Genomic DNA, 27,960 nt, shown 5'->3' with positions numbered 1-27,960 from the left:
TCTGTTTTAAGTCTTCATTCCTCTCATTCTTCTTGATCATCTTCCTCAAGTCCCCACTGCTGCCTGGAGAACATGTGCTTCTTTTCTTTCTGGTGTTTCTGAACGGCACAGGGAAAGATGGAAAAAGCACCTTGTTCCTCAGAGTACATGGAGTGGAGCACTGTGGTGGTCCACGTGGTTCTCCTCTTAGTGAGTCCAGCTCGCCGCCCTCTGGAGGGGGCCCAGCAAGCTGATGCCACTCCGGGTTCTTCATTTAAAGCAGGGTATCCGTGTCACGTAGGAGAGAAATCCCAGGGTAATAGGCCTGTTATCCCCCCTTCCTATAAAGGAGCCACAATAAGTGTTCTTTGAAAGTCAGTTTCCTAAATCAATTAAATTATTCTATGATTGACCAAAATATGAATTAATACACAATTTCCCTAGACATCTCTTAATATAAAGTGAGGTTCTAGCATCCTGGGTCTCCTAGAGTCAGATATTTGGGGCAGTAGTTCTAATGGAATCCAGTCTTCCTCCAAGTGACTGGAAACTATTTTCTTTAACTAGTATTTTTTGATGGTTAAATTTCTTGTGTTTTAGGATACATTTCAGTAATACAGACTCTATAAGTGCCAAAATATTCATTGTCAAGTTTGTAGTTGTACAATGTTAATTCCGTGAATAATGAGCTAGGATTTCATTCTTAACTTTTAATTTGGAGGTGTGGCTTTCCTAGGATCTTTTGTATTTAGTATGTACTGCCGTGACAATTATAAACTTTTGTGATTTCTCTTTTTAAGAATCACTTATGTGGTTTTGTTTAAAAAAAAAAAAACTGAAAAGAAACGTATGTGGTTTTTTTTTTTTTAAACATCCTTATAACTGCCTGAATGTTGTGAAAATTGATTCCGTGCATGCTCTCTAAAGTGGTAAACCACAGTTTTTCTACTAGTCATAATGTAAGATATTACCAGGGTGATTTTATAAAGTCATGGGGAAGATTTAGACCCAAACCTTAACTTTGTGCAAGGTTTAGGTAGTTTTTCATGAAAAATAATGAAAACCCTTTTTTTTTTTTTTTTTAATTTTAAGTGCTTCTTAAATTAGGTTTCAGCTTAGAGTGTATTCTTTTGGCTCTAGCACTATAGTTGTGTGAATATAGAGCTGTTTGATGTGATGAATGAGAAACTTTCAGCAGTATCCTTTCCGTAAATGTTTGTTGTTGTTTCTCCTCTCCCAAAGCAAATCGTGCTTATTATGGTGTGTGAACCCTGGGTTAGGAACCCAAAGAGGAAAATGTAAATCCAGTCCTACAATGGCTTAAGGGTTTTCTAGAAACAATATATATATATATTAAAAATAACGTAATGATGACCTCACTCGGGAATGAGATGGAGACAAGTCAGTACTCTTGTAGGCCCTGTGAGGAGACGCAGAGTGTGCCTGGACTACTTTCTAGAGAAAGGTGGGGTTTGATGGAGTCCAGTGTGAACTAAGTAACGATGGAAGAACGTTCTGGGCAGTAGGGGCAATGTCAGCATAGAGTGTGGCCTGCTAAGGGATGGGCCTGACTGGCCTCAGTGGCTCGTGTGTAGGCAGGGTGGCTCAGAGAGGTGCCTGCGCTGTGGGAAACTTAAGTGCTGTGGGGCCTGCTGAGCCCCACCTGCGCCTGCTCCGGGCAGTGTTTCCCACAGACGCCGATCTCACGTGAGACACACGGCCTCGGTCAACACAGCTTCTACACCCTAATTTCTGTCATCAGTCTCTGTACTGTAAGAACCTTCCTTCCAGAATTGCCTGCGGAGCTAATCTCATGTCCTTTGGAATGAAACCCAGACCATGGGTTACCTTTTGGGCCACTATTTGAGATTGCGTTTGATTTTTTTTTTCTTTGAATTACTTTCTAGAGATTCTGTAATCACTGATGTAGAGTTATGCATCCCTTATAGAAATAGTCAATTTTTGTTGAATAATTAGGACTTTTCAAGATGTATATCTAAGGTCAGTCCTGGCATCTGACCTCCAGTAAATTCCAGCTCACAGGTGGCATGAAGGGCTGAAGCCGTGTGGACACATGACCAGGTTCCCCTGTTGGAACTTCTGTTGCTTCGTTGGCGATGGTCTTGCCACTAAAAGTGTAGTCCTCAGGCCACACAGGCCCTCCCAGGTTACTAGAAGAAATTTGGGCCCCATATCAGATCTCCTGGTCTGCGTTTGTAGCAAATTCCCAGGTGATTGATTGCACTTTAAAGTCTGAGAGGCACTGCTCTGGACCCTTCAAAGGGCCAGGTGACTGGGCCAGAGCTGTCAAGAAGGTGTAAATCATTCTAGGGGAGATTATAGGTTTCCCACCCAGAATCCCACAAGGACTGTCAAAACCAGCACTCCAGGGCCAGCTTCGGCTAACATGCTCACCGCAGGCACTGCCTCAGGCTCCGGCTCGGCCTCACCAGCCCTTCCTCTGGCCTGTTGCTTCAGGACCTTTGTTGGCTGGTTGCTCACTACTCGGCCCAGCTGTTTGTTCCATTTTTAGGCACCTCTGATTTTTAAAAACCCTTTCCTTCATTGTAATGAGTCAAAATCTACCTCCTTAAAGCTTGTATTTATTGAGTAGCTTGTTTAGGTGCTTAGGAAGTATTTGCTCTACAGGCCTTTTGTTCCTCTTGAGAGCTCTTCAGAGATTTTCTGAGGACGCCTCTTTTGACAGGCTGTGGTGAGATGGGGGCAGGAGGGTAATGGGACCTAAAAGGCTGGAAAGAGAATGGTAGGCTTGTCTGCCTCTGACTTAAGTACCAAACAGCCATTGGTGGTGTATTTCATCAGAATATCTTTTTTCCGTGCTCTTCTGGGTAACGTATTGCCCCTCCTGAGTCACTTGGCTTCTGAGGAAAACTTTCTGTGTGAGGGCTTTTAGTAGAGTCTCTGATGGAAGGATTGGGTCTCACACTTGACAAGAGCGTTTCTTGTCATAATTGTGCCCTGCTCTGTGCATAGGAAGATGCTATGACAGGACATGAGTCCTGGCTCACATAGTGCCTGCAAGGCATCCTGGTGGTGCCAGCAGCTTTGCGGAGATGTGGCAAGTCTGAATAAATTCTAGCACTGCTTTTTCAGTGGAGATCTAAGCAGCAGTGAGATACAGTCATCCCTTGGTGTACACATGGTATTGGTTCTAGGACATCCACCCCCAAGTATGCCAAAATCCTTGCCTTTTCAAGTCCGGTAGTCAGTTCTGCAGAGCCCTGGGATACGAAAAGTTAGCCCTCCCTATACTCAGCTTTCACATCCTGTGAATACTGTATTTTTGATCTGCGTGTAAGTGGAGCCACACAGTTGAAATCCGTGGTGTTCGAAGTCAGCTCTACTTCGTGAGCTGTCCCCCACCACCCTGACAAAGGTTTGAAATTTAATGTGTCAGTTTTCATTGAATTTCTAAATTTTGTCCAGTTTTATTGAGAATAATTGAGTACTAAAGTGTTCTGGTTGAGTGCTTCAAGTTAGCAAGGGATACTCTATAGGGAACCTCTCAGTAAAGCAATCTGTGTGCTCACTAGGGAAGGACCGCCTTTGTCCCTACGTGAAGAATGGCAGGAGGGTCCCAGAAAGAGCCTGCTGTAAAACGTTTTGGCCCTTTCCTTGTTTCATAGGCCATGGGCTCCTCCTCTAGCTATAGCAGAAGGGGAGCGGTGAGGCAGATGCAGTGTTCAGGGCATTTTAAAGAAGTGACCGTGCCAGGACAGGCACACCATAGGCTGGAGAGAAGGATCCAGGCCTCACGTTAGGCCAGTGTGGCCATGGTGTGACTTATAAAGACTGACGATGTGTGAAATGCAGCTTTAAGCTGTAGAAGGGAAAAAAGATGTGAAAATGGCAAAAAGCAAGTGGTTTGACATTGAAAGAGGTAAATATCAATAACATAGAAAATTGATGAATGTGGAAGAGGTCTTTCTCAGACGTGCCAGGTAGATGGAGCATCGTTGTCTGTACCACTCAGTGCGTTTTTATTTAGTCCCAAGGTGCTTGGTGGGTAGTGCTGGGAGGGCCTGCAGAGTGCTGACCACCGCACCAGACTGCTGTAGCTCCCGTGGACTCTGTGTGGCATTTCACAGCCCTTGTGCCACGTGGCAGGTGAAGAATAAAGCCGACTCGTTAATCCCACCTTTCAGGGATGTACAGGGAGGACAAGAGGAGTATGATTTTCTCTGTTCCAAAGTCCCAAGCTGCGGTTTGACATGCATTAGGGGATTATTAGACTAATCCTGTTGTCTCTTCCAACAGATCCTCAGCTCAGGGAGTAGAGACTTTGTGTTCACCGTTGTTATCTGGGAGCCTAGCAGAGTGCGCTCACTGACTCTGTTGCATGAGTGAATGTGTGAGTGAGTCAGCACACAAAATGTTAATGCCTAAAGACAAGCAGAGACAGTGAGCACTGTGGGAATTCAGAGAAAGATCAAGAAAACCATCACGAATGCTGATAGTGTCTTGAGGTTGTAAAACAGAGTTGATGGTTGCTTATATATAATGACTCTCCTTTGAGTCAACTGTCCCCCCACAGTAAATGCCTTCATTCTCTCACCCTTAAGTACTTGTGTCATTTCATCTACTAGCATCATTTGGACTTCAAATTGGGCTATGCTTAAATGTCAGAGACCTTCCTTATTTGTCTGTAATTTATTTTCCTTGCTTCTGTATTGTTAGAAACACCAAGGTCCAAGTGCTCACTTGTCTTCTGACAGGTGTATTTTCTTTTAAAATAAAAATATAATAATATTTACATTTAGTAAATAAACACTTTTAACACAAACAAATTACAGTGACTATGTCAGCAGCTTTCATGGGAGGCGTTTGTGAATGTGAGGTCCTGGCTGCCCCATAAGTGGCCGTGGGCATAGGAATGGCATTCATGGTAAGCGGGGATGTCGGGGGCCAAGTGATGGCATTGGGGAAGTGGGGATGAAAGGGCAACATAGCAGGAAGAAATTGATAAAGAACAGCTATTGCCTCTTTACCCAGAAACCGAAGGCCACACGGATACTTTGTTTCTTTAAGTTTCTCTCCACAGTTCATCACTGTGTGTATCAAATGTAGTCTAGGTCTCTTCTTCCTTATACCACAAGGTAATAGAAAAATAAACTGTCCCTACCATTATTAACTTCCTTTCTACATCATAACACTTTTAAAAAATGTAGGGTGTCTGTTTAAGAAGTATGACAGACACGTGTTTAAAGTTTGGGGAAGTGGTAACTACTACACAGAACACTTCTAAAGGTATTGTACATGACTTATTTCAGCTACACACTTGTCACAAAGTGTACCTTGGGAATTACTTTTCATTTATAGTAATGAGGTGCTTAGTGTGAGTAATTGTGTCTAATGAGTGTTAATGAATTTGAGATCTGAATATCCTTATTAGAAACGTTAATAGTATGGAATGTATAATTACCAAGAATTTTTTTCCACACATTTTGGTTTAATTAAGTTGCTCTGATAAGTGTATTTGAGTTGTGTATTATAGTTGCACTAATGATTAAATATGTGAATATTACTGTTACACATAGTGGTCTGAATTTGAAAGAAAGGCTTTGCGATAGCATTTATATATCAAAAATCATATATTACAGTATCAACTTTATAAGTTGCTGTTATTAACATGACTCTAATGTTTGTGGAAATTAGAAAGAAAGGAACCCTTAAGAATAAGAATAAATAGTATGACATAAGGCTTCTGCCAACGTGGCAAATATGAAATGAGAACATTTGAGTGGATGGATAGATGGACAGACTGGTGGGTGAGTGGATAAATGGAACTTGAAGTGACCAGGGTGATGTAAGCTTGGGGTCATCTCTCAGTTACCTTGAAAGCCTTTGGAATGGAGATCTTTATGTCAACTAGTTTTTTACTTAGTCTCCTGGGGTTAGCCAGCGAGATGGGGCAGCTGCCCTGCAAGCTACTGGAGGCTACTGGGTAGTGGAAGCTGATGAGGCAGAGCCAGTTCCTGCATATCAGTGTACTGAGGATAAATGAAAACTCAAGCAGATTTGCCAGGCCTCACTCTGTCCCTTAATTTCACCCAGGTCAGTCAGTCAAGTACAGTATTTCTTGACCAGCTTCATATGGTCAGAGAGCTCAGCATGGTGCTTTCCCTGCGTGGGAATCTTGTAGGAAAGGCTTGTTGTTAATGCTGGCATTGTCTGAGTAAGTTTTGAGGAGTTAATGATTTTATTATTTGGAAGATCACATCTTAGATTTGTTAATAAAAAGTGACCGACCAGGTAGCTCCTCTTCTGCTAATCCCTCTGCCCTGTGTGGGCCAGCAGTGCAGGGGGAGGGCAGCTGCGGAGGGACGCTCCTCATTCACCTCCCAAGTGGCTGCTGGCCCCCAGAGAAGCAAGCACTTTTCCCTTGTCACACATGCATCGTTCCTTGGGACTGACTGCTTAGGAATCTCTAGACTTTAAATACACGCTAATTTTTATTAAGTGATCTCTGAAAGATTTTACTCTAAGATAGAAACTTGAATTTTCTCTAGCTTTTTGTTCCTCAGCTACTGCCAGGCAAAATAAATGAGAAGAATAGAATTTTCTTTCCTTCAGCACAGCCCCTTTCTTGATAGCCTTGTTTTAGTGCTTTATGAGATATACATGTATAGTCTTTTGGTAAAATTTTATTTTATTTATTTGCTTCTCAGTTTTTAAATCATTTGTGGGCTTCTTCTTTTACTTACCTTGTTTATTTGTCTGTTTCTTTGTTGTTGTAGCCATCCTGGGGTCTCCAGCTAGTGGAATTCAAAACACAATTGGTTCTGTTGGCTCAGGGCAGCAGAACGCCACTTCTTTAAGTAACCCAAACCCCATAGACCCCAGCTCCATGCAGCGAGCCTATGCTGCCCTCGGACTCCCCTACATGAACCAGCCGCAGACGCAGCTGCAGCCTCAGGTTCCTGGCCAGCAGCCAGCACAGCCGCAGCCCCACCAGCAGATGAGGAGCCTCAACCCCCTGGGTAGGTGGAGAAGCTCTCAAGACTCCTTTGTCCACACGCAGCCTGCAGAAGACGCCTCACACTGGAGCGAGCCCAAGGCAGTTTGCAGTTACTGTTTTTACTTCAGATTCAGTGGTTGAAATAAAAACCTTCCAGGAAAAAGCTAACGTTTCTGATACAAGGAAAATGTTACGCACTTATAAAAAGAATTAGAGCAGCATTTGTGTTGCCTGCTGCACCAGCTTTGCACACTTTTCACAAAGGGATGTGTCTTGTGGTTTAGAATGTAGAATCTTACAAGTTAGGCTTATGGTTGGACCACTTGGGTTGACTCTCATCATTTATTTTATGGAGAGCTTGTGGGTGTTCTGCCAGTTCCTAACATCTCTTGGTTATGGTTTACCCCGCAACTGGGAGTGACCAGCCTGGACTTGGTGGTCCAGGTTGAAACAACAGGAGTTTCAGAAACTCTCGCCTATCTCAGGCTTCTAGATATATCAGCATTTGCTGTTGTCACCTGAGTCATTATATGCCAGCCTTTGGTCATTAGCTCATACATCTACCCAGTTTTCACTATTTTTGCAAATTGTTCCTTAACATTTTCCTTTATATTGACATGGTTTTTTAAAACTTAGGCTTAAGCTGAGCAGTGATATTTGTAAGGTCAAGGCTTGTGGTATTAGTTTTGTTCTTATCCTAACAGATTAATAAGTATTTTTCACTTAAAGATGATTCTTAAAAAAAAAAATGACCAATTAAAATCATCTCATTTGTTGCTTTTTAGAAAACAACTACCCTAATGAGTATCTAATTAATACTGGCCATGAAACTGGGTTGGAGTACTAAGATAAAGTTCTAATCTGACTCCACTCCTGTGAATGCCTAGTTTGGCTTACAGAGCGGAGTGGGAAGGAGCCTACACTGGATTTTTACAAGTCAGTTACCATTATTAAAGATACTGCTTGCAAGTTCCTGCCATGCCTTTTATTATTACAACTTAGAAGAATCACTAATTTATGTGATGGCATGATGTTTATCTAGGAGTTAGTTGGTTGATTTCTTTTCTTTCTATCCTTAAAGGAAATAACCCAATGAACATTCCAGCAGGAGGAATAGCAACAGATCAGCAGCCACCAAACTTGATTCCAGAATCTGCTCTTCCAGCTGCCCTTGGGGCCACAAAGTAAGATCTGTGTTTCGGTTGGCTTCTCTGGGTGAGTGCTGGGCACAAGAGTGGGCTGGAATCACACTCGGCTCTGTGATTCTAAATGTGTGGCAGAGGAAGTAGTTTAAATGGGGCAGTAGGGGGGTGGTGAATGCTGTTTTTCTTTTCTTTTTTTAAAAATTATAAATGTAGAACAGGTAATAGATTAAACATAGTTTGTTTTTTTTGTCTGTACATCACTTGCTTCCCGTGTAAGTGTTGCCTCCCTGATAAGTCATGTATGTTTGAAGAAGAACCTTATTTAGATGAAGCACATTTGAGTCACTTCTTCAGTAGATGGATAAAGCATTCTTGTTTCCCCCTTAGCCCACTGATGAACGATGGTTCAAACTCTGGTAACATTGGAACCCTCAGCACTATCCCTACGGCGGCACCTCCTTCCAGCACCGGCGTTCGCAAAGGCTGGCACGAGCACGTCACTCAGGACCTGCGGAGCCATCTAGTGCATAAGCTGTATGTACCCACTCCCACCTGTTATTCCCATCTTGTGGATGAAGGCAGTGTAACAGTTTTCCAGTTTCATAGATGTTTGATTTTGTTCCTATGTCACCCATTGGCCCCCAGGTGACAGTACCTTAAGAGCTAACAAGAGTCGCGTGCTTGTTTTAGGGAGCCACCCCTACTACTAGGAGAGCTCTAGCCCAGGGATTCATGTGTCCCCATGTGGCAGGGGTGTCAGGGCACTGGTGGCTCTGCACTGCAGAGGGGCACTGACCTCCATTGTGTTACAGAAGCAAAGGCCCCCAGTGCAACCTGACCTTCACGAGGTGGCCAGAATTGGTTCAAGAGCTTTGCCTGATTGTGTGGCTCAAGATTATAGTTGTGAGGACCCCGAAGAATGGGGGGAGTTTGGGATTAGTGGGTACAGATGACATGACATTGCCACTATACAGCTAGTTAACATAACAGAAAGTTAACAGTTGACTTTCTTGAGCTAGTTTTCTTAAATTGAAGGTGAAGTTAACCAACTAGATTCCCTTTGAGTTTTTTTACCTTACTTTTTTTTTTCACTTTTTTACCCGGGCTCGAGTGCAGTGACATAGTCATAGTTCACTGCAGCCATAAACCCTTGGGCTCAAGCTATATCCTCCTGCCTCAGCCTCCTGAATAGCTAGGACTGCAGGCATGCACCACCACACCTAGCTAATCTTTAAAATTTTAAAATAGAGACAGGGTCTCACTGTTGCCCAGGCTGGTCTTGAACTTCAGGGCTCAAGCAGTCCTCCCACCTCAGCCTCCCAGAATGCTAGGATTACAGGTGTGAGCCTCCATGCCTGGATCAAACTTTTTTGTAATACATAGTTTAAAACGTAGGAATTTGAAATCATATTATTCTTGAAATGACTCAACACACATTTGTTAATAACAAAATATTGGTGTATTTGCTGTGTAGATGAGTTGATAGGTCAAGATTGTTTCTAGGGAGTGACTTCATTGTGTTTATATACCGGGCAAGAGAGATTTGGGGTTTCTCTCAACACTATATAGCCATCATAGGTAGATGGATCCTTGTTTTGTAGTTCTCATTCAAAATTTCTTTGAAATTGGATTGATAGAATGTGTGTTGTCCTTTTAGTGTCCAAGCCATCTTCCCAACACCTGATCCCGCAGCTCTAAAGGATCGCCGCATGGAGAACCTGGTAGCTTACGCTAAGAAAGTGGAAGGGGACATGTATGAGTCTGCTAACAGCAGGGTAGGTGGCCATACAGTGTGTTGCAGCCTATATAACACCTGCAGTAGAGAGAACTGCATCTGTCTGGTTTGTTACCCGGAAATATGGTGATCTGTGTAGTTTGGGAAGATGCCTTACCTTGAGGATGTTTACCAGGGAAACTTCCCAGATAAGACATGAGATCCTTTCATAACTCTCTTGGTTAACTACAAATGTTACCACTGCAGTAGTAAATGAGAGGTTATATTATGTCCATGGAATATTCTTTTCACAATGGATGTTTTTTATAATGCTTATATTATTGCCAGCATCAGCGAATAGCCAAGAAGAGGTTCAATCGTGGAATGAAATGTAATATGCATTTAATACCTACTGTTGGATAAGTCCCATAAAGTCACTAGGAACTCTGCAAGAATTTGGGCTTTTGGTTTATTGGACATGTTGAATACTTCCTTTGCCAGTGCATTTAATAAAGAAGTTCATTACTTTGTTAGAATATACAAAACAGATCATTCATTTGCTTTTACAGTTTTAGCTGCTTAATATTGAATGCTATTTCTTTTTAGGATGAATATTATCACTTATTAGCAGAGAAAATCTACAAGATACAAAAAGAACTAGAAGAAAAACGGAGATCACGTTTACATAAACAAGGCATCTTGGGGAACCAGCCGGCCTTACCAGCCCCAGGGGCCCAGCCCCCTGTAATTCCACAGGCACAGCCTGTGCGACCTCCAAGTAAGGACTTCATTTCCTTCTACGAACCCTTAGCTTTGCTTGGTTTTTCTTCTGTGTTTGGGCTGTATTTCTAAGAATATGGAATTGTGGTCTCTGAGAGCCTGCCCCTTGGGAACTATTTGTTGGCTGTAGCCCAGACCACCTGCATTGGGCTGTGCTGTGATGCTGCATTTCTCTCATGGGAGGACCCTTTAAAAGGTGCACTGGCATCAGAACACAGGGGTTTCTGGACCTATTGACTGCTTTTCCCTTTAAGTTTGAAAGTCCTCAATAGGAAATTCTTTATTTCTAAATCAAGGATTATTTTAAATAACCAGGGTTGGTTTTTTTGTTTTTGCCATTCTAGATGGGCCCCTGCCCCTGTCAGTGAATCGCGTGCAGGTTTCTCAAGGTATTTAACTATTTGTTGTGAATCATATTTTAGTTTAACACTCAATAGCCATAACCTTTATTGGTTTTTCCCCTTCTTCTCCTATGTATTTCTTTGTAACTTTTCTTCCATTCTTTTTTGCTGATGAGCAGAATTTAGTGCTACAGGTAGTATGAATCTTATAGGTAAGATCACCATAGATATCAGAAGTAGAATTTTGCTGATTTTTTAAATGGAGGTGTAGCGACATTACTCTTAGGAAGCATCCAAAAAAGCAGCATTTCAGATTGGGGGAGAAAGCACTTCAGAATGCTTAGAAGAAGAATCGTGCAAGCCAATCCTATGGCAGTGAGCACCTGCAGGGTATGGGGGCACAGGTGCAGTGGCTTCAGGGAATGTATATATGGAGATCTCGCACCAGATTGAGGTGGCAGCAGCTGTCTAAATCTTTAAGGGTTCTTTCTGAAGTAGAGATTCTCTGGCTTTTGCTTGGTTGAAGCAGTCATTTTTGTTTTGGGGGAGGGGACATTTGAAAGTCTGTTGCTCTTGACACATTGATACCTGAGCAGTAGGACATTTTTCCAGGGTGCAAAAATAAGGTGGTGATGTTACCCAAAAGATTCTAAGGAAAGCAGCCTTGCTGCGGTGTGCAGAGTAGTTTCGGGGAAGAGAAGAGATCATTTTAAAAGTTGTAATCTTACTGCATACTGAAAAAGACATGGTAGATGAAGTGACACTATGGAGGAAACTTTTTAGGGACTTGTTTTGAAGGACTAGATTTGAAGGGTAAAAGAAATTAAGAAGTCAGAGAAATTGAGCCTTAGGAGAAGGGCTGAATGCTGTGTTGGGGATTGGTCTAGATAGGAAGATGCTGCTGGTTTGGGGTATGATGAGATAGCTGTTTCACAGTGGAATATTGAAAAAGATGTTTTCGACGTAAGCAATTATCAACCTCCCTACTAGTACCTCTAGGTCTGGGTAAATATGGATTGCTTTAGGCACTGTGTCTTAATACATCCTATCTATCTATCTATCTTTTTTTTTTTTTTTTTTTTTTGAGACAGAGTCTCACTTTTTGTTGCCCAGGCTAGAATGCTGTGGCATCAGCCTAGCTCACAGCAACCTCAAACTCCTGGGCTCAAGCAATCCTTCTGCCTCAGCCTCCCATGTAGCTGGGACTACAGGCATGCACCACCATGCCTGGCTAATTTTTTCTATATATTTTTAGTTGTCCGGCTAATTTCTTTCTATTTTAGTAGAGACAGGGTCTCACTCTTGCTCAGGCTGGTTTCAAACTCCTGACCCTGAGCGATCCTCCTGCCTCGGCCTCCCAGAGTGCTAGGATTATAGGCACTTTTCTTTTATTTAGTTAATAAAAATTCTCAAGGAGAGGGGAGACTTTTACATTATAGGCTCCCTGGAAAGTCCTCCTGGCACCCGGTTATTTGAGGATGACATTTCTAGGCAGTCTTGAAGGTAGTGTTCAGTGAGGCAGATGTTCTTTGAGCCTTCTCACAGCTACAAAATAGTAAGGCAACGCCTCTCAGAAATTTTTTAAAGGATTCTATTAGATTCCAGTGTTGGTCCTAAGACTCACTTGAACCAACATTTATTTAGAGCTCAGAGTTTGCAGAGTATTGTTGGAAAATAGAAAGAACTAAACATCGTGGTCTAGAGACACTTACTGGCCAGTGAAGTCTCTTTCAGTGGTATGACATTCCTGCAAACTACGGGAGGCTGGGGTTGAGAACTGCTGGCCCTTGGGTACTTCCAAACGCTTAAAGTGCTTGCAAATTAAAACAATGTTTAGAGTCTTAGCACAGATTCTAACAATAAACATAAACCCAGCCAAGGAGCTTGGAAGCCTGGGATGATGGGAGCCAGCTGCTCCAAAAGGCTTCGAGTAGGGGTGTGCTCAGAAGCTCGCCCGGGTCTTAGGAAATGTCTCTTCTGTAGAAGGGGGGCTGGGGCACTGTCCTGGCAGGTTGAGCCTTGTTCCTTCATGCCACTCCTCACCCCCTTTGTTGCTTCAGTGCCTTGTACAATGTGCAGCCTCCTGGGTCAGCTCTGCCCCAGCCTTGCTGGCACTTGTTCCCTGTTTGTTTTACCTAACCCTCTGCCCCCATGTCCTCCACCTTCCCTAGCACCCCCCCATACCACCCTTACCACCACCACCACCACGTTGGTGCCATTTTCCCTGGATATGGGAAGGTCTGTTACTTAACCATCTTCTCTGATTAATTGGGTGATTTCCTTTCAGTTGTCTGTGTTGCATATGTGTTGCATTTTACTTTACTTAGAGTTTATTTGATGAGTTGTAATTCTGTTTTCCTTTGGGTGCTTTTCCTAATGAACCATTATGGGTACATTTACAGGGATGAATTCATTTAACCCAATGTCCTTGGGAAACGTCCAGTTGCCACAAGCACCCATGGGACCCCGTGCAGCCTCCCCCATGAACCACTCCGTCCAGATGAACAGCATGGGCTCGGTTCCAGGGGTAAGTGCTTCTCCTTTTTTTAACTGCTGCTGAAAGCCCTTACTCCCATGTGGAACCTTCTCTAAGCGGTGAAATTCCTATATCATCTCAAAGTCCTCTGGTTCTTGTTCCTTTGAATTTGGGTTGTGCTTTATTTCCTTTCTCTCTATTGTTTTTTTTAAAGTAAAAGTGAGATTTATTCAGAAAACATGGAAAGTCTACTCCACAGAGCAGAAGCAAGTTCTCCCTGCAGAAGAGAACCAGCCCGGTGGTTCCTGTTGCCTTTGTATTTAAGAAACTGCTTCATTATAGCCTAAACAAGGGAGGAATAATCATGGCAGGGGTGGTATTTCTGTACCACATCTCTCTCTTTTAAAAATCTTCATTACTATAGTGAGAATTATTTGACTGTTATTTATTTTTATTGGAATAAAAAATTCATAGGACTTTGTGGCTTTGAGAGAAGATGGGAGTTTTTAGGATGGAGTAGGCAACTTGGACACATGGCCAAGGGGAACTGTCAGCATCTGTGAACTTGAGAGCTCACTCTCTAAGGCTGTTTTTTCTAAACACTTGAGAGACCTCACAAAACTTGAAATTATAGCATGTTACTGATTTCTATTCAGGGGACAGTTTGAAGTTGGCTGGTTTGAGAGACTGTCTGAGAAAGTGTGCAGAGTGCCTAGGATCCAGGGAGTTCTTGGCAAGTTATGGTCCCTTCTCTCAAGGAAGGGCAGGATTGAGCCCTGTGCTTTGTATCCTCTGTGGTTTTGAGGCCTTTGGTCTTTCTGGTTGCTCCCTTCATCTTAAAGACTGTCCCTCGACTTCTGAACTGCAGCTGTCATGGTTCTTGTTGTCTTATAGATGGCCATTTCTCCCTCCCGGATGCCTCAGCCTCCGAGCATGATGAACACACATGCCAATAACATGATGGCCCAGGCGCCCACTCAGAACCAGTTCCTGCCGCAGAACCAGTTTCCATCATCCAGTGGGGCGATGAGCGTGAACAGTGTGGGGATGGGGCAGTCGGCGCCCCAGACAAGCGTGTCGCAGGTACTGTGCCCTGCTGGGACTGTGGCCACCAATGTTCGTGTAGCCCAGCTTCCTTTGACCTTAGCCTGTCTTATTTTATGGAAGGTAGAATTCTGGAATACACAGTTCGCTTTCATGTATCACAGTCTCTTTATTTTAACACACTTTGTCCTATAATTTTTAACTGACTGGAAATTCCTCTTACTGTCTCTGGGTGAAGTACGCACAAAAGTGAAATGGGTTGTGATTTTTGGTTTGTGTGTTTTATGTTTTGAGCTTTGGGTGTTTAGTTGTTTCATTTTATTTTTTGTTTGTGTGTTTTAAATTCTAAGTTTAACATGTGATCCTGAGAGACATCAGGATTTTAGAAAGGGAATGAGAAAGGTCCCATGAGTGCACTCCTAATGATTGGTGTGTCCTGTTACCTGTCTGTCAGCCGCCCAGGTGAAGTCAAACTAACTGATTCATTTGAGTATGTCTCTTCTTGTTAAATCTGTTTTTAATTATTCAATCTAAAGCTGAAGAAAACTATTTGCCATTCATATTGCTGCTTTTTTTTCTGCTTTTGTTAATTGTAGTTCATCAGATTGCAACTATACACAAATTTTACATGTATTTGAAGCAGGTCAATCTTCCATGAAAGATAAAATTAATGTCATAATTTTTTAATATGAAGTAATGCTGAATAAGTCATTAAATGTATTAAATTTACTCACTAATAATTATTCTTAATTTTTCATAATATCTCATTTTTCTAGAATAAGGATTAATAACCATTCTGTTAAAGGTTCAGATGGTAAATATTTTCAGCTTTGTGGACCATACAGTCTTGGTTTTAATTATTCAGCTCTGTTGTTACAGTACAAAAGCAGCCATAGACAGTACACATATGTATGTGGCTGTGTTGCAGTAACGCTTTATTTACAGAAACATGGAGCTGGCTGCATTTGGCACATAGGCAATAGTTTGTCAGCCTCTACTCTAGAACAGATTCAGAATCATTTTTTTAAAAGTTCCACAAATAATTCTGAAATATCTCTCCAGTGAAAAACCACGTCAGTGAAATATTTCAGTGTTTCAATAACTAACTTTTTAAAAAGATATACTTTTTTCTGTGGTGTAAGCTATGGATGAATGTTATAGAACATAAAGCTAACAAGCCAAATAAATGAAAACTAGATAGCCCCCTTACCCAGGGTTTCACTTTGCAAGGTTTCAGTTCCCCACAGTCCAAAAATATTGAATGGAAAATTTCCAAAATAAACAATTCATACATTTTAAATTGAGTGCGATTCTGAGTTGCATGATGAAATCTCACTCTGTCCCGCTCCGTGCTACCCAGCACGTGAATCATCCCTTTGTCCAGCATTTCCACCCATAGACACTACCTGCCTATCAGTCACTTAGTATCTGTCTTGGTTATCAAAGTATGAGAAACTTTTGCAGTGTTAACTTTATTGGAAAGTGTACCTTATTATAAGTGTACAGCTTGATGAGTTTTTACAAACAGAACATTCCTATGAAACCAGCAGAACTCATCAAGAAACCGTGATTAGATTTCCATACATTTGATTCTTCAAATCTATTGTCAATTTTCAAATGAGGGAGATAATTTTAACACACTGTTTGTTTCTGGTAGGGACAGGTACCTGGTGCTCTTCCTAACCCTCTGAACATGCTGGGGCCCCAGGCCAACCAGCTGCCTTGCCCTCCAGTGACACAGTCACCCTTGCACCCGACGCCACCTCCTGCCTCCACGGCCGCTGGCATGCCGCCTCTCCAGCACCCGACGCCACCTGGGATGACTCCTCCCCAGCCAGCAGCTCCCACTCAGCCCTCAACTCCCGTGTCGTCTTCCGGGCAGACCCCGACCCCGACTCCTGGCTCAGTGCCCAGTGCCACCCAGACCCAGAGCACCCCTACGGTCCAGGCAGCAGCCCAGGCCCAGGCAACCCCGCAGCCTCAAACCCCAGTCCAGCCCCCCTCTGTGGCCACCCCTCAGTCCTCTCAGCAACAGCCGACGCCTGTGCACACCCAGCCTCCTGGCACACCGGTAAGCCTCTCGGTCTGCTGTCTTCCAGCCAAGAGTCGTAGATGATAACTTTCCCATAAAAATTTTCTGTCATGAGGTTGCTGCAGCATCTTGGTACAACCTCAAAAAGTATCTGTACCGTAATAGGACTGTGATGAGCTGTGTTTTGTTTCCGGTATTGGTTCCAGAGGCTGTGTTTGGCAGGGTGTGACTTATGATTATCCTCCTAATTAAAGGAATTTGCAGAAATCAGTAATTATAAAGAAATCATACATGGTCATATGTAGTTGAGGTTTTTTTCTTTTGTTTTTTTTGTAAAGACAAGGTTTCACTATGTTGCCCAGGCTGGACTTGAATTCCTGACCTCAAATGATCCTCCCACCTAGGCCTCCCAAAGTGCTAGGATTACAGGCGTGAGCTGCCATGCCTGGGGCACATGTAGAATTTTTAACTTTATAAGGGACCATTAACTGTCCTAGATTGGTGTCTTCCAAGTTTATAATCATTTTTCTGCTAATGTTTTGTGGGTTTGGTAAACTGCCACACTCCTAATGATATGTCCTTTGACCTGGTCTGTCAGCCTTGTTTTCAGACTAGAGAAGCCTTTCTTTTTATGACAAAATGACAGATCTAGGTTAGTGCTGCCTGTGGCTCACACCTGCCTGCTCCTTCATGGGGGTGGAAGTGAGGTGATATGGTGGATTACAGCTTTGAGCATGTCTGAGGCCTGCCTTGGTGCCAGGCTTGGGACCTTCTAGTCTGGACTGCCTCCCACTGTGCCCGTCCCCTCCACACTCCTCTGCCAAGTTTCTCTGAAATCTTAGTATCCATTTTCTTACCAGTCTGCCTTAGACCCCCTGCCTCCTGAAATACCTCCTTAACTTTATTCTTACACACTGAGGATATTTGGGCCATGTCATCAAATGTTCAAGGAAGGGGCTACATGCAGTGGCTCATACCTATAATCCCAGCACTTTGAGAGACTGAAGCAGGAGGATCACTTAAGGCCATTAGGTGAAGATGTACTGAGGATGTTTATTTATTAAATGTTCAAATTAATCGCAAAAACCCCAAGATGACATTATTATTCATATTTCTCCATAGGGGAATGTACTTATTATCCTTATCATATATTTTTGTCTTTAACCACTTCAGTACAGCACTCACCAGCCGCGAAACCTAGCCCACAGCCGGCACTCATAGTCTGCACGATAGTGTGTGCTGTGCATTGACGATGGATCCGTTTTGCTCTTGTGATGAGGAAAGCTTGAAAGCATGAAAGCTTGTTTTACTTTACAGGCAGCTTTACTTGTAATGTAAATCAGAATAGGTAACATATACATATATGTTTTCATTATGTTATTTTTAAATGTTCACAATTTTATTTTGATAAATGAAAAATTAGAAAAGTGATATCACGGCTGTCGGCTAAGATCGACGCTTGGCTGTGCATGTTCATCTATGGCTGTCCACTATTGTCAACGCTCGTACTGAAGTGGTTAAATAAGATCCCTTTGTAACCTTATGTTATCTTCTGTTTGTTTACTTAAAACTCCATTGGGCAAGAGTTTGCAGGTCAAGAATTCTCTTCGTGGTTCCTCTCTGAATGTATGCTTATTCCACTATCACCACTGTTCCTGTAACTGACATAGCTAATTATACACTGTTTCCATATTGGCACTTGATTCTCCCCTTCATATCTGCTTAAACATTTATAATTCAGCCTTTACCATAAACATTAGCAGCCTTACTGAATGAAATTAATTTTAAAACAGGAGGTTCCGTGGCTTAGCTAGAAAACTTTGAGAAAGTAATATTATATCAAAATTTTTAAAGTTCTGTCCTTCCCTCTCTGAATTCTTGGCAAGCAGTGAGTTATGTTTCTGGCTGATGATGACTTCCTCTAGAACTCACTCCTGTTTTAACTTATGTTGCTCTGTTCTCTCAAATCAGGGTGCCTAGTAGGTTAGTATTAAGAAATGTTGGCCGGGCGCTGTGGCTCACGCCTGTAATCCTAGCTCTTGGGAGGCCGAGGCGGGCGGATTGCTCGAGGTCAGGAGTTCAAAACCAGCCTGAGCGAGACCCCGTCTCTACTATAAATAGAAAGAAATTAATTGGCCAACTGATATATATATATATAAAATTAGCCGGGCATGGTGGCGCATGCCTGTAGTCCCAGCTACCCGGGAGGCTGAGGCAGAAGGATCACTCGAGCCCAGGAGTTTGAGGTTGCTGTGAGCTAGGCTGACGCCACGGCACTCACTCTAGCCCGGGCAACAAAGTGAGACTCTGTCTCAAAAAAAAAAAAAAAAAAAAAAAAAGAAATGTTAACAAGAAATTGTAACTTGGATGAGTGAAAGAGTTGGAGGTCATTATATTGTCTGTTTACAGAGGTGAATGATTTGGGTTTCTTCACAGCTTTCCCAGGCAGCAGCCAGCATTGATAACAGGGTCCCCACCCCCTCCTCGGTGGCCAGCGCTGAAACCAACTCCCAGCAACCAGGTCCCGACGTGCCTGTGCTGGAAATGAAGGCAGAGGTCCCATCCGAGGACACAGAGCCTGACCCTGGCGAATCCAAGGGAGAGCCTCGGTCTGAGGTGGGTGCCAGGCCTGGGGTGAGGCGATGGCCGTGTGTGGAAGCTCTACCCTGGCAGCGCCAGGGGTCTGCATGGATGTCCCTGGATTTTGTTTTAAGATTCTGTTTGATGTGACTTCAAATTGCAGTGTTTTAAAAACAGATTGGTTATTCACTTTAAAATGTAAGGTATGGGTTTATTTTATTTTGTCAGAAATGAAGAGCACTAGCTTATATTTTAAATGTTTGAATCTTCCAACGACCTTTTCTTTAACGTTCTTTATTCATTTCTAGTTCTGCAGAGGTACACTGCAGAAGGGGTGGTGGATTCATTTACTAATTAACCTGTGGCAGAAGCTGAAAACTGGCAGACCATGGGCAGGATCCAGCCTGTAAATGTGTTTGTTTGGCCCATACAATGTTATAAAAATCAGGAAATTGCAAATAAAACTGTAGATTTCTGGCTTTTCTTAAAAAGTGAGAAGCTTTCAGCATTGTGCTTGCATCCCTGTGTGACAGCAGTCTGGTTGTGATCACCAGCTGTGGCCTTCAGATGGGACACTGGCTCTCCAGTCAGTCAAAGTCTCTGCCACTCCTTGCTGTCTCATACCTCACCTCCTGCCTCTGAGCAAGGGCTTTGGATCCTGTTTCAGTTTTCAAAGAGATTCTTATTCCAAATTAGAAATATTTATCTGTGAAAATACTGAGCATGTATAATTTTAAGCACTTTTACATTTAAACATTTTCAAATTTAGGACTGATTACACGGTACTTGTATTGAAGTGCCTTGCTGTACACTAGTGCTCCCTTCCTTCTTCTGACAGAGAAGACACTGACAAATGCAATTTTGTTTTTCTCAAGATGATGGAGGAGGATTTACAAGGATCTTCCCAGGTTAAAGAAGAAACAGACACAACAGAGCAGAAATCAGAACCAATGGAAGTGGATGAAAAGAAACCTGAGGTGAAAGTAGAAGCTAAGGAGGAGGAGGAGAGCAGTACTAATGGTACAGCCTCCCAGTCAACGTCTCCGTCACAGCCACGCAAGAAAAGTAGGTCTCTTTTAAACTTATCGACCTGTGCTGCTTTTCCATTGTGTCATGAGTCCACACAAAGGATTAAAAGCTAAAGCAAACAAGTAATCCCATCTCCGTTATTTTCCTTCCCTGCCATTCCCCAAGTTTTACCTCTTAGAAATGAACTCCAGCCCTGTGACCCACAGGGTTTATAGTGTGAATGAAGCCAAGCTGCAGCTCCAAGGGCTCCCAGAGTACAGGGCTGTCTTCTGAGATGGCACCGCCTGGGGCCTAGCATTGAAAATATGTCTGAGTCCTTAAATGGGCTAAGAAGTTTGGGCTCTCTTTGGCAAGGTGTGAAGAACCAATGAAATGATTGAATAGGAAAATGACCAAAAAGCTGTGATTTTAGGAGAATGATCATTATAGCAGCACATGTGTGTGCCGGAGATGGTTGGTTTCTGCTGATGCAATTAGGAAACAGTCAGAGCAGTGGAGTGAGGCGGCGCCTAGTGACCTGTGCAGCAGGATGGGGAAGAGGAAGGAGGTGGGAAGCTTTGGGTTCTGAGAGGTGTGGGGTAAGCCAGACTTGAAGTGGAAGTTGAGTGGAATCCATTTGAGATGTGTCCAAAGTTAAGAGGTAACATGGTGTTGGAAAATTATCAAAAGACCCTTGAAAATGTGTGCTGAAACTCAGAAAGTTCAGGGCTGCAGGCAACACATTTGAGAAAGATTACAGAGCAGCATTAAAGGCTGAGACTGCAGCTGTGCAGAACGCTGGAGGTCATGGAGTACGAGCCTCAGACTCATTATACTCTTAAGAATTTAGGGCCCTAGAGAGATTTTGTGTGGATTACCTATCACTGTCTATTCTATTAGAATTAAAACTGAGACATTTTTAAATACTTAATTTATTTAAAATAAATATGTTACATAGTACCCATAAGTAATGCATTTTTATTAAAAATAACTTTTCTGAAACAAAAAGTGAGAATAGTGACATCATTTTACAATTTTGCAACTCTTTAAAGGGAGTTAAGGAAACAGCTGGATTGCACATCTGCCTCTGGTGCACTTTTTTGCAATAATGTTGTTTTGAAGTATATGAAGAAAATCCAATCTCAGATGAGTAGTTGATAAAGGGAATATTTTAATGACCCTATCAGGTAATTGTGGATGTTCTTTGATACTGTACCAAAATTCAACAAGAGAAGGTTTCTAAAAGGTTAGTCACAGCCTGGAACCTAAATGTATGGCACTGGATTCTTCATACTCTGACATTAGAATCCATTGGCCTATCTTATACTTTGAATGGATCTTTTGTCCTTGGATGAGTTTTGTTTTGTTTTGTTTTTGTTTTGTTTTTGTGACACTATCCTTTGGTCATGTGGAAAATTTTTGTTCACTGAGTTATGCAGGTTTTTCATCCTTGTTAATATCACCATCAGTTTCTTCAAACAAGTCTTACAAGTTTTGAGAAGCTGTAAAGCTTATGAGGCAGATACAAGTTTTCCAAAACTCTTAATTTTTGATGAAAGCCCAAATTTTATCATTGGGAAAAATACTGTCCATTGTCCTTGAAGGTGACTGGCCATATTTGTTCATATTTGAGAAGATGTCTACCATATACCATCAAAACAAGGCACTACTTCAGCTCTCGATCCCAGCACCCACACACGTGCCGTTTCCCAAGATGGCCATTGTACACAGGGTGTGTGCTTTATGCAGACATTTCATCACACAGAATAAAAGACATGGGCCAGGCATGGTAGCTCATGCCTGTAATCTTAGCACTCTGGGAGGCTGAGTGGGAGGATTGCTTGAGCTCAGAAGTGCAAGACCAGCCTGAGCAAGAATGAGACCCCATTTCCAAAAAAAAAAAAAAAAGGAAAAAAAATTATCTGGGTAACTAAACATAGAAAAAAGTAGCTGGACTACTTTAGTGACATGTACTTGTAGTTGCAGCTACTCAGGAGGGTGAAGCAGCAGAATAGCTTGAGCCCAGAAGTGTGAGGTTGCTGTGAGCTACACCGACATCACAGCACTCTAGTCCGGGCAACAGAGCAAGACTCTGTCTCAAAAAAGAATAAAAGATATGTACCAGTACCAAAGGTGGAGATTTAGTAAAAGTAATACTTTTTACTACCTTATCAAGGGTATCTTTCTCAAGTGTGGCTAGCATTTTTTTCTCAGAGTGCACAGCAGCAGCAAAGAATGTGACACTGAGTAGAGTTTGATGCCTCTGCCTTTCTTTTTCTTTGGTTTTGTTTTTTGTTTTGTTTTGCTAAGATATTAGCAATTTTACTCACCATTACTTTTGCCCTATCTATGCAAATAGCAACATGTGCAAAAGGCAGATGATGACTTGGTGTTGTTATGAAAATCATGTTAGACTTAGTAAAATAATTTTGATGTTACAGACCCATAGAAAGGGCCTAGGACAGTGCTAGAACTTTCTGCAGTGATGGTAATATTCTGTATCTGTGCTCTCAGTGTGGTAGCCACCAGCCGCTTATGATTCTTGAGCACTGAAAATGTGACAAAGGTGACTAAGGAAATGAATCTTTTATCTTATGATATTGCTTCATTTAGATTTCAGTAAGGGCCGGGCGCCGTGGCTCATGCCTGTAATCCTAGCAGTCTGGGAGGCCGAGACGGGTGGATTGCTTGAGGTCAGGAGTTCAAAACCAGCCTGAGCAAGAGCGAGACCCCGTCTCTAGTATAAATAGAAAGAAATTAATTGGCCAACTAATATTTAGAGAAAAAATTAGCCAGGCATGGTGGCGCATGCCTGTAGTCCCAGCTACTCGGGAGGCTGAGGCAGGAGGATTGCTTGAGCCCAGGAGTTTGAGGTTGCTGTGAGCTAGGCTGATGCCACAGCACTCACTCTAGCCTGGGCAACAAAGAGAGACTCTGTCTCAACAAAAAAAGATTTCAGTAGGTATATACAGCTGGTGACTACCATATGAGACAGCATGAGGGTCTCCAAGGGGTCTGTGAACCATTTTGAGAACTGCTGATGTGGCACACAGTCCTAATTGAGTGGAGAAGGTTTTGAGGCCAGAGAGGTGGGGTGACAAGCTCCATGGTACTCCACACTGATTGGTAGCAGAGAATTTGATTCAAATACAGCTTTTGACTGTTACTTTAGCTCATTTGGAGTCTTATTACATAAATGTAGTGGTTTAAGACAGGAGTTTGAAAATGCTTTTCTCAGCATAGATTTTAACCATTGTTTAATGAATGAGTGAGTGAATGAATGGTCAGCCACCAAAGAGAGACCCATTTAAGGCCTTATCACATTTGATTACCACCAGGGAGAAGATAGGGTTTAGAGCAGGAATCAGCAGACTTTTTCTGTAAAGGGCCAGATAGTCCATGTTTTAGGCTTTGTGTCTCAAGGTCTGTGTCACAACTGCTCAACTCTGCCATTGTGCAGAAGCAGTCATAGATCATCTATAAATGAATTAGCATGGCTGTGTGCCAATAAGGCTTTATTTTTGGAGACTAAAATTTGAATTTTGTCTAATTTTCATGTGTCATGAAATACTCTTTTCTTTTTTTTCCCAATCATTAAAAAATGTAAAATCCATTCTTGGCTCTCAGACCAGAAAAAGAAAAGCAGCTGGCCAGATTTGGCCTGTTGGTCATAATTTCCCAACCCCTCAACTAGGGGAATGAAAAGCTGTTCGTTAAATAATTATTTTCTTATAAAGAGTTATTCAAAGAACACCAAGTGCTACTTCATCTCTGTATAAAGCAGAATAGAAGAAAAGGAGTTAGCAGGAAGCGAGATGCACATGTGTTTCCAACACTACTAGAGGGCATGCCTGCTCACTAGGCCTGGCCTTCGTGCTTCGTGTGCTGGGAATGTGTGCTTGGGGAGTGCTGCATTTGGATTTTTACTTGCTAACCCAGATCTCAAGCAGCAGTCTGCGGTCTCAAGCATCCAGGTGTCCCAGCGAGGAGGCAGGGTCTGCTGGAGGTTGGTCAGTCTCTGGCTGAGATGAGAACAAACTCTGGGGAAACTTTTTGGTGCTACTGTTTTCATTTCTAGAGTGAGGGTGTTAGTTGGATTTTACCTTTAACCTTTACTTTCACCTGGTGGAAATCAGATGGTGCCTTCCAGAATTTGGCTAGTTAGACCACCCCTAGCCCAGACAGAAATGACAATGGGCCCAAATACCAGATGCATGCTACTTCCCAACTGGAACTTTAAATGTTATCCTATGTTAATCTGATTTTTAAATTGTGGTTTACTACATATCTGTTGCAGAAAGTCTTTTCGAGATACACTTTGTATCACTTATGACCTAAGTCATCAGAACTCCTTAGCTGTATTTGCCTTGTCTTTTTTCTGTGCAAAAGTGCATATGAGCCACATGGGGGCACGACACACTGATTGCTCACTCAACTCCGTCCAGCACTGAAGAGTTTTGAATTTGGCAGCTAATGTTTATTTTTGTATTGGTGACAACAGAAAGTGTGGTAGGAAACAAGATGGCTGAGAGGTTGGAGAAATTGGCATTGGTAATACGGGAGGGAACATTATAGAATTTTTTTAGAAAGTTTACTTTTGTAGCTCTGTTGCTGTATACATTGTTTATGAGGTTGTAATTCAAAACAATTTGTCTCAAGTAGCCTCAGTTTAATTTAGCCAAGGACAGAAAAGTTGCGTCAGAGGATTTTTTAAGGTCTCTTCCAGTGAAATGGCTTGATTTACTACCCAGTTTGATCAGTAAAGCAGATTTGGAAGTTAGCTTTATTTTCTATTTCAGCAAATTTTTAATATTGGAAATCCATTCATGTGTCTTATTTTACCTGGGGACCTGAATATAGTTTTTTACACACTAATGCCACTGTGCTTCGGAATCACTGAATTATGGCTTTAGTCCAGAGACTCTTGTGATGATGGACAAGAGCCCCTTGAGTGCCTTGGAGGTGTGTGGCTGGAGGTAGCAGCAGCCGGGCTTCCATTGTAACTGTGATGTAGGAGGGGCCTGAGCACCTTCTACATGGTGTCTTTTCTTGATGTTTTCTGACTGCAGTCTTTAAACCAGAGGAGTTACGCCAAGCCCTCATGCCTACTCTAGAAGCGCTGTACCGACAGGATCCAGAGTCCTTGCCTTTCCGGCAGCCTGTAGATCCCCAGCTCCTAGGAATTCCGGTAAGTTAATATATTATATTAATTTATGTTAATAAGTAAAAGTATATTAACTGTTGTCTGTCAGCGGTTATCCATGGAAACGTTTATTTCTTTCAGTTTCACCATCAGTAGAGCCCCAGGTCCGAGGAGGGGCACATTAAGTTGGGGGGGGCATGCACTGGGGCCCCAACCACTCACTTTAGCCTGGGCCCCTGGGGCCTCACTTCTTATTTGGGGCTTTGGGTAAACCTCTGTCTAAAAGGAACAGCTTAAAAGAATTGGTGAGCATCGATTATAAAATGCTTTGGCTTATCTGATACTCCTGAATAGACTTGCAAAGGCCATGAGGACCCAATAAATTCTGTTTAGTAGTAGTTACTAGTTTTATGTTTATTTTGGAATTTCATTCTGCTTGCTAGGATCAAGAGCAAATCTCTAGCCAGGCGCAGTGGCTTACCCCTGTAATACTGGCACTTTGGGAGGCTGAGGTGGGAGGATCACTTGAAGCCAGGAGTTTGAGGCCAGTCTGGGCAATAGTGAGACCTCATCTCTATAAAAAATAAAAAGAAATTAGCCAGGTGTGATGGCGCACGCCCGTGGTTTCAGCTACTCAGGAGGCTTAGGCAGGAGGGTCACTCAAACCCAGGAGTTTGAGGCTGCAGTGAGCTATGATCACTTCATTGCACTCCAGTCTGGATGACAGAGTGAGACACTATCTGGGGAGAGGCAGGAGAGGGCAGTGAATCTCTAGAAATACACATTGTATGATAAATTTGTTCACTGTTTTAATTCAGTGAATTAAAATCTTTATTTTAAAATTTTTTTATTAAAAGTATCTTTTTTAACATTTTATTTTCTTTAACTTTCCTTTGAAGTAATTTGATCATACCTGAAAATATTGGGCCAGGTGTGGTGCCTCATGCCTGTAATCCTGGCACTTAAGCACTATAGGAGACCAAGGTAGGAGGATCACTTGAGGCCAGGAGTTTGAGACCAGCCTGGGCAACATAGTGAGACCCTGTCTTTACAAAAGAAAAAATTAGCCAGGTATGGTGGTGGCACCTATAGTCCCAGCTTCATGGCTAAAGCAGGAAAATTGCCTTTGCCTGGGAGTTTGAGGCTGCAGTGAGCTATGATCTTGCCACTGTACTCTAGCCTATGCAACAGAGTCAAGACCCTGTCTCTTAAAAAAGAAAGAAAAGAAAAGAAAAAAATTAATTACAGTTTTTAACATGTAAAATCAGAGGAACATCAGAGGTTTTTTTTTTTCCCACTTCCTGTTTCTTACTATTGAGAACAGAAGTTCTTCTGGTACTTTCTATTTCTAATGTATTTTAGCATAAAGCTGCCAGATAAGGCTGGCATTTGGAATTTGGCGTGTCCCCTAGACTGAGACCATTTTGTTTTTAAGGATTATTTTGACATTGTGAAGAATCCCATGGACCTTTCTACCATTAAGCGGAAGCTGGACACAGGGCAATACCAAGAGCCCTGGCAGTATGTGGATGATGTCTGGCTTATGTTCAACAATGCCTGGCTTTATAATCGTAAGACCTCCCGGGTCTATAAGTTTTGCAGTAAACTCGCAGAAGTTTTTGAGCAAGAAATTGACCCTGTCATGCAGTCCCTTGGATATTGCTGTGGACGCAAGGTACAGTTTTAAGTTTTTTTGAAAAATGAATTTTCCTGGTTAATACAGCCAAAAAGGGTGTTACGGTAACATGAGAGACTCAACATTCTGACCACACTGTGTGCTGGGATGTACACACGTGCGGTACATGTGGTACCTAACACAATCGGTACCTGCAGAAGCAGTGTCATGGGTGCTGACGGGGAGGCTTGGATTAAAGCATTTCTGACTGTCCTGTGTCCATTTCATATGTCTGTGATATGTATCTCCTAAAGCCAATGCTACACTAATTGTGTCACTTTTTATCCCAAATTGTCTTTCAGTAGTTACTAAAATTGTACTAACAAAAGTAATTTACTAGCTAAATCTAACTCTGTGGTAGACTAGAACATTATAGGACAGTAAATGGACTATATCTCTATATAAAAGTGTTTCTCCTTTGTTTTTGCAGTATGAGTTTTCCCCACAGACTTTGTGCTGCTATGGGAAGCAGCTGTGTACGATTCCTCGAGATGCTGCCTACTACAGCTATCAGAATAGGTAAGCACCGAGCAGTTCCCTGCATTGTGGGGCAGAATCGGAAGATCTTAGAGCAAGGCATGCTCATCTCATGGTAGCTCAGGCACATTATTTCTTTGCTGAAGCTCAAAAAAAAAAATGTGCTTCGTAGTCACTCAGATAGACCTGTGGTCTCTTAAATTATAAAGCATTTGCCACTCTACTTGTATTAGGCACATTCATTCGTAAGGCAGTCTTTCTCAAATGTAAGCAAGAGTCTGAAGTTGAGAGTAATTCTAATAAAGGTTGACATGCCCTTTTTTTTTTAATACAAGTAGAAAGTTTATTTGGGCCAAGCTTGATAATTGCAACCTGGGAGCATAAATTCAAGTTGCCCTGAATGTACATATACTCCCAATCTTTTTCAAGATACTCATAGAGTAGAAAACTTGTATTTTACTCTTCTGCGTGCATATATTTGCCTGGATTAATTTGGCCTGATCAGTCTGAAGGAAAGACATGCATGAGTGCTACTTCCTTCAAAAAAGAAAAAAAAAATCTGTGATTTTTATTTTAATTACTTTTAT

At 42.3% G+C, this 27,960-nt stretch overlaps 1 protein-coding gene across 4 annotated transcripts in view; it reads left to right on the top strand.

The window, feature by feature from the left end:
* Nucleotides 1-27,960, top strand: part of CREBBP (CREB binding lysine acetyltransferase) — a 136,969-nt gene that overhangs the window by 77,564 nt on the left and 31,445 nt on the right. For 3 of the 4 annotated variants that reach the window (XM_075995030.1, XM_012743675.2, XM_012743674.3), the window contains 14 exons: nt 6,738-6,980; nt 8,040-8,142; nt 8,491-8,637; nt 9,761-9,878; nt 10,424-10,595; nt 10,942-10,986; nt 13,341-13,465; nt 14,309-14,497; nt 16,116-16,529; nt 18,927-19,106; nt 19,946-20,135; nt 25,148-25,266; nt 26,657-26,896; nt 27,327-27,415. In XM_075995030.1, the coding sequence (XP_075851145.1) occupies nt 6,738-6,980; nt 8,040-8,142; nt 8,491-8,637; nt 9,761-9,878; nt 10,424-10,595; nt 10,942-10,986; nt 13,341-13,465; nt 14,309-14,497; nt 16,116-16,529; nt 18,927-19,106; nt 19,946-20,135; nt 25,148-25,266; nt 26,657-26,896; nt 27,327-27,415 (2,374 nt within the window). The remainder of the gene's footprint in view (nt 1-6,737; nt 6,981-8,039; nt 8,143-8,490; nt 8,638-9,760; nt 9,879-10,423; nt 10,596-10,941; nt 10,987-13,340; nt 13,466-14,308; nt 14,498-16,115; nt 16,530-18,926; nt 19,107-19,945; nt 20,136-25,147; nt 25,267-26,656; nt 26,897-27,326; nt 27,416-27,960) is intronic. The other variant, XM_075995029.1, reaches the window with a different exon arrangement.

This window comes from Microcebus murinus, chromosome 19, assembly GCF_040939455.1.
Source record: "Microcebus murinus isolate Inina chromosome 19, M.murinus_Inina_mat1.0, whole genome shotgun sequence".
In the NCBI taxonomy this organism is placed as follows: domain Eukaryota; kingdom Metazoa; phylum Chordata; class Mammalia; order Primates; family Cheirogaleidae; genus Microcebus; species Microcebus murinus.
The sequence above is the reverse complement of the archived record's forward strand: the minus strand, read 5'-3'. Positions and strand labels throughout refer to the sequence as shown.